The following is a 7,254-nucleotide window of genomic DNA, read 5'->3' on the forward strand; positions in this document are numbered from 1 at the left end:
AATGCCGCTTTCTATTATAATACCTTTGTACTAATTTTTAAAAATCATAAGCATGTATTTCTTTGAAATAAATAAAAATAAATTAAAAAATAAAATGGTAGAAACTGAAGAGCAAATGTAAGAAATTTGGAAATAAAAAGAAAAAAAATGTGTGTATGTGTGTGTGTGTGTGTGTGTGTGTGTGTGTGTGTATCTCCAAACCCTTATTTATATGTACTAAATCTCTTGGACAGAGGGAGAATGTTGTTGCCAAGGAAACCTAAGCAACTGTTGAGCAGCAAATTCAGTTCTTTTAAAAAATATTTCATGGCAATTTATTCTGCAGAATATTACAGGCTACCACAGCTTTCACAAAAGTCAGTAAAATGGTTTTAATGAGGTCCTTGAAACTTGGTTTATCATGTCACTAACATTTACTAAATATTCAGGTTAGAGTCTAGTACAGTGATAAGAAAACTAGAGTAAAGGTCAGATATCCTAGGTTTAGTACCAAGTGTACCACTTAAAAGCCATATGTCCTTGAGTAAGTCATTTTCCTTGTCTGAAACTAAATTTCTTTACTTATAAAAATAGGGATAACTACTACCTAGCCTGCCTACCATACATGGTTGCTGTGAATATCAAATGATTCAGATCATCAAGGTTTGAAACACTACACAAATAAATTCAAGTAATAAGCACTAATATTTTCCAAAATTAATAAGGTGATAAGTGCTCTTCATTGATTAAATGCCAAATTATGTAAAGTATTAGAAATATGTAACAAAAAATGTAATATAGTATTGTAAAAATTGGATTGAACTAGGTGGCAGATCCAAGTTCTGGTCCAGGCTCTACCCACCACAACTGATAATTTCCACAACTTCTTTGGGTCTCTGCACAATGAAACTGGACTAGACAACCTTTGTAGAGGTGTTTCATGGGTGTGTTTTCCATCACATGATGATGATTTAAAAGAAAATTCATTCACCACTTTTAAAACAATTTGGGCTATATTTTGCTTGAAAAACTTTCACTGCTAGATGTTTGAAAATCACTGACTTTAAAATGAAGTCTTTTATTTCTATTTTCAGGCATTTCATAACCCTAACCTAACTAACTTATCTTTACCTTTACCTTCTACTCTTTCTCAGCGTAGACCTACATTCTGAGACCATAGTACTCTACTCATTATTTCTCAAAACACCAAGCCAATTCCTGCCTCCATATTGTTTTCAATATGTATGTAGCTGTTGCTGCTACATCTGGCTGAGCAGCTCTGCCCTGGGTCCCGTCCCACTCCCCACCCATACATTCACACACCCAAATTTGGCCAGTGCTTAATATCTTTGGTAAGACTGTTTTCAAAAAGTTAAAATTTACAGCATATCAAAAACAGGAGTTGGGCTTCCCTGGTGGTGCAGTGGTTGCGAGTCCGCCTGCCGATGCAGGGGACACGGGTTCGCACCCCGGTCCGGGAGGATCCCACATGCCGCGGAGCGGCTGGGCCCGTGAGCCATGGCCGCTGAGCCTGCGCATCCGGAGCCTGTGCTCCGCAACGGGAGAGGCCACAACAGTGAGAGGCCCGCATACTGCAAAAAAAAAAACAAAGAAAACAAAAAAAACCAGGAGTTGTCATGTTAAAGAGAACCTGGCTTCTAGGCCAGCAAGACTTGTCTGTAATTTGATAGAATGTATGAAAGCTGTGAAAGAAAGAAGTAGGAAGGAAGTGGGGGCCTTAGTCAGCTCTAAAAGATAGAAGGGGAGAGTACTGTAGAAGAGTCATCTGTGCATTGCCTGGAGGAGGAACACCTTGATCCACAGACTTGTTGGATTCCAGTGGTAGGACAGTCCCATCATAGAGACCGATGCATTTACTTGTTACAGGATAATGCTGTTAAACATTTATGCCATATATCTGACTCCCTGTGATTTGATTTCACAATCACTAAAAATATTCTGATTCTTTGACTTCCCTTATGTTGCATCTAGAAAATGGCTTGACTGAGACAAATCAATTTATATTACAACTGTACCATAAATTAATAAAACAGCATTCTGAATTCAGACATCTGTTTCTGTAACCTTGAGCCAGATGAGTCCATCCTGAGACAAGAGAGACTAACAAATTAGTCTGAAGGTATAGGAACCAAGGGTCAGATCCTGGACTATACTAAACGGCACAACAGAATGCCACTCCACAGAAACAGGAAGGGGTACATGGGACCTCCCCAATAAACACCCTGTCTAATTTCTTTTTAACACTTACATACACCTTTATTTATTCAAGGCCACTAACGACATACTAATACATTTCTATGACCTGGTCTACATGCCTTTCCAACAATTTCTCTCTATGTACCCTAAGCTACAGCAGAAACAAATGTTCTAAGTATACACATTAATGTTTTTATCTCTACTTGGAATATTCCTCCTCTCAATGTTGACAAGTCTAAATTTTAATTAATCCTGAAGGTTCAGCACAGAAAACACCTTTTTCATGAAGAGATTTCAAAGAACACCACCCACCAAGGCTAAAACTAGCAATACTGGTGACCTAGGCAAGTAGCAAATTGCCTTTAGATCAACTTATGTCTTAGTACTATGTGCCTCACCAGAGTCATCAAGAATCAGGGCATTTGGTAGGCTCTTTTTTTCACTATAAAAAAAATAAATAGGTATTAATCAGGTATTAAACTCAGTTTCTCTGTGCTGGAAGACCACATATGCCATCCACGTGTAATGCAATAAATGCTGTTGGTCTTATCTATTATTTTACATTTCTGCACTCTACATTTCAGTGCCCTGGGACATCATAGCCTAGCTTACCTACACTATCTATCTACAGTAGATACACCTTTGCTTACTAATTAAAAGTATTTTTCTCATTAAGAGAGGGATCAATTAAGTAAATATTATTTTTATTAAATAATTATTAAACTTATTTAAATCTATTTACCTGTTAAAGGTACTTGTTACTTGCTCCCTGTATTATATGTGTGAGCTTTTGTTTTATTTTCCCTTCTATTTTCTTTGAAGATACAATCCATATCTAGTTCATCTTTGTGTCTCCCACAGATTTTCAGCCAGTGCCTTGTATGTAGAGGGCACTTTAAATATAAATTAATTTCTCTTCCACTTTCAGTGAAGGCTCTCCTCATTCTTTTTAGATGCATCCCATCTTCTTATTGTCTTCCTTGACTACCCAGTCCACAGGTCACTTACTTTTAAACTACTATAAAAACTGCCTATAAACCATTTAATTGCCACCAATACCACCCTTGCGTTATCTTTTTACATGTATATGTATTTCATAGTCTTTTTACATTTTAGTATACCCCAACAATATCTAGGTATAGCATGGACAATTAACAAATATTACTTCATTCAGGTAATATTTTTAAAAAAATCAAATCAACAGACCCACTAGGAAAAGTGTAGTCAAAACTGGCACCTAGGGCTTCCCTGGTGGCGCAGTGATTGAGAGTCCGCCTGCCGATGCAGGGGACACGGGTTCGTGCCCCGGTCCGGGAAGATCCCACATGCTGCGGAGCGGCTGGGCCCGTGAGCCATGGCCGCTGAGCCTGCGTGTCCGCAGCCTGTGCTCCGTAACGGGAGAGGCCACAACAGTGAGAGGCCCGCGTACCGCAAAAAAAAAACAAAAAATCAAAAAATACTGGCACCTAAAGAGAACAAAAGATTTCACCTATGGCAATGAAAAACAAACTCCTGTTGTTGAAGGGCCAAAGGCTATGACATACATAATAGTTACTAGTAAATTAAATTGTGTTGGAATTCTACAAGTGTCTTTGAAGTTCATAAATCTTCCTTTCACTTTAGGGAGACACAAGTGCAACCACATCCATTTACTGACAGCAGATGGCTTTAAACAACAGCAATTAACTATATTAAACATATAAGGATAACTTTCACTTGTAATTTAGTTAGATATCCCTGCTGAAGATATTCATACAGTCAGTTTGTAGTATATATCATTTCACAGTATGCTAAGCCTTAGCTCTTTTATTTCTATTAGGCTTCCTTCTCCCTAATGAACCAAAAGTAGAAGAGCAATCTCTGAATCTTCACTTCTTTTGTATCCTTTCACAACAAGGAACTATACTTACAGCAGGCAATTAATAAATAAAAAGTTCAGCTTTTCTTACTGAGTTTCCATACTGTTAATAAGTAGATGAAATACAAAAATACATCAATAGCTCAAAAGGAAAAAGAGAGCATGAAAAAGGCAGGGGAAAAATGTGGTTTCACTTCCAAATGTGAATAAAAATAATTATGGATGTAAGGAGGCCAGCTTTAGGTTTTAATCATTGTTTTTCCACTACCTAATAATTTGCTATTCAGCTCCTGCTGTCATATAGCTTTTGGGTTGGGTGGCATAAGCTCACCAGGTAACCTAATGGATTTAAAGTTATTTACATTTTGCACATCCTTATGATAATTAATGGGATACCACATATTTTTCACACTTGATTGAAAAAAATATATATGTATATACATACATATTTTTTATATATATGGTCAAATCCTACAGAAAGGGTGTTAGCTCTCTAGTATCTCAGTCAGAACACTCTAGAGCCTTGCTACTCAAAGTGTGGTCCACAGCCCAGCAGCATTGGTATCACTTGGGAGCTCATTATGAGGCAGAAGCTCAGGCCCCACCCCAGGTGTCCTAAATCACAACCTGCATTTTAAGATCTCCAGGTAATCTGTAAGCACTTCAAAGTTTGAGCCGCACTGGTTTAGACTCCAGAGGAGGGATTAGAATGTCCAAGATACATATGATCAAGTAATACTAAATAACTCATAATTGCTTATTTGTTGGTCTTCCTCATCTGCTGACTGAAGGCTTTTCGAGGGCAGGAACCCTTTCTAGCTTCCTCACTACCAGCATACCCTGGACCTAAAAGGCCCTGAAGCACTACCCAGTGCTCAATGGATATTTTTTGCTGAATGCATGAATGACTGAACAAAGTGAAAATAAAACTTTTTAAGAAAGCTAATAATCCTTTAGGAAATTGAATAACATGATTTCACATATTACCACACTAGTTCTTTAATTCAGTATTATTAATTCCATTTAAAATATGTTGACTTCTCTATTTCAACAAATTCATTTAATGCATTCGACAAAGCAAAAGCCTGGATTATCTTCCTCTGTTGGAGCCAAGGGCCTCTTACAAGTGAAATAACTGCATTTTAATTTTAGCTCTCACATATCCATCCTATATGCCTGCACAAGATGAAATCATCGCAACAATTTGGAGGGGGTGGGGGCGGAATAGAGGAGGAATGGGTAAAGCAAAAACAATTCTGTATCAGGAGCATCACATGAAATCTGGAAAACATGATTTTTGGAATAGGATACTTCCATAAAATAACTCCCGGCCAGAGAAAGAAAGAGAACCCTTATCTTTCTCAAGAGCAAAAGGTGATATTAGAGAATACAAGGGAGCGATAAAAGACCAGCGACTACCTAGCGACGCAAGGTGGAAACACACCAGACCAGAACTAAAGAGGATAGCGGTTAGGTAGCGTCCAAGAACAGAGCAAAAAACCACTTTCAGATTTGCAGAAGGAAGTCAAGAGAGAAGAAAGGGGAAAGGAAACAGCTGTATTAAGGGTATAGCTTACGATGATAATTATTATTTATTATTATTTTTTGGATTAAGAGGGATGACATACACTTGAAGGGGGGGGATGGGAGGAAGGGAGGTTGCACTTTCGCGCACTGCAAAAGGAAGGGACTACAGGCGTTCTTTCCCAGCTCAGACGGTCCAAGGGAGGCAGCCCAGGCATAGGTGGCTGGCAACGCCCGGCTCCGCTAGCCGCTGCCGCATGGCCTGAGGCATCTCCTCAAAGCCTGCCGAGCACCGGGTGGGCACGGGAAAGGGTGTACACTGGGTAGGGGGCGGATGCCGGGCTGACTAGGTACCCACCTTATCCCAAGGGAGCCACTCCCAATGGCCGTGTCTAGCTGAGGGTCCCCGGAGTGATAAGGGGCGGATGCCGGGCTGACCAGATACCCACCTTATCCCAACGGAGCCACTGCCCGATGGCCGTGTCTAGCTGAGGGTCCCCGGTGTGATAGGGGGCGTGGAGTAGGTTGGAGTTCAGGTCCCCCTCTGCGTTTTCAGCCATGGCAGCCAGACTTGGGTGTGCGGGCCTGGGGGGCCGGCAAAGACACGTAGCTGGAGGGGCTTGACGTGCGCTCACAAGGATCCCGCCGCCCCCTCCTCACTGAAGGGCATCGGAGACCAACCGCAGGATGTTTGTATCAGCTCCTGCCGCAGCTTTGGGGAAGCAGGAGAGAGGGGGGACGCGGCCGCCCCGCTCCCAACTAGACCAGCTCCTGGTCTCTCTGGGCGACCAGACTGAGGCGGTCCCACCGCGAGAGAACAACAACAGTCCTAGATGTCTGGGTCGTAGCCCCGCCGCGGCCGCCGCACTCGCCACTCTAGGCCCCGCCCCCCGCGCCGCTGGCCCCGCCCCTTCCCAACCCCGCTGACTTAAGCTTCCGAGACCCGAGGCGCGAGCCGGGTAGCGCGCTTCGGACGTCTCCCGAGCTGCTTAAGTTAGGACCCGCGGGGTGGTGAGGAATTGGGGCACAGCCCTTTTTATTTTTTAATTTGCCTTTTCCCACGTGTTTTATCCTTGTTACAACCCCCACACACTCCCACGCGTCTCATTTTCTGGATCAGCCGCTACGGCCACCACAACGCGCTCCACCTCAGGGCTCGCTTTGTGAATCCCCGTCGCGCGCGTAGGCCCTCTCCCTTTTGGTCTTGGAGCGCCCGCCGGCGGGAGGGTGCGCGGGGCTGTCCCCGCACGGCGTCACGGGAGTTGTAGTTCTTTTCTTTCCTCGAGGTATGTGGAGACGGCCGCAAAGACTACAACTCCCGGCAGCTCCGCGCCCTGCGTTTTCTCAAAGGAAAAAAGATCTACCTCTAGGCTGTTCCCTACAGACACGCCCTGTCCGTGTTAGGTTCTCTGCGGTTTGTGGCTCTGGGCTTCAATTAAATTAAACAAGGACTGGTACAGTAAGGGGACAGCTGATACCCATTAAGTGCTTTACAGTTTACGAATCGCGTTTTGTCGTTTCAACCGTCGTGTGACAGAGTAAATGGACGTGATCCATCCCCATTTTACACACAAAGAGGAAACTGCCTCTGAGTGAACCGAGTTTTTCAAAGAGGCGGAATTCGTGATGGAACAAGGGTTCCAGCCTCATTTCAGATCTCAGATGGCAGTTCTTTT

At 42.6% G+C, this 7,254-nt stretch overlaps 1 protein-coding gene across 1 annotated transcript in view; it reads right to left on the reverse strand.

Moving 5' to 3' along the window:
- The window catches only part of PGM2L1 (phosphoglucomutase 2 like 1), a 67,643-nt gene extending 61,235 nt beyond the window's left edge, over positions 1-6,408 (reverse strand). Inside the window, exon 1 of the mRNA XM_007448095.1 lies at positions 6,028-6,408. Coding sequence (XP_007448157.1) covers positions 6,028-6,138 — 111 coding nt within the window. The 5' untranslated portion in view covers positions 6,139-6,408. The remainder of the gene's footprint in view (positions 1-6,027) is intronic.
- Between the last annotated feature and the right edge of the window lie 846 nt (positions 6,409-7,254).

This window comes from Lipotes vexillifer, unplaced genomic scaffold (assembly GCF_000442215.2).
Source record: "Lipotes vexillifer unplaced genomic scaffold, Lipotes_vexillifer_v1.1 scaffold640, whole genome shotgun sequence".
Taxonomy (NCBI): Eukaryota; Metazoa; Chordata; class Mammalia; order Artiodactyla; family Lipotidae; genus Lipotes; species Lipotes vexillifer.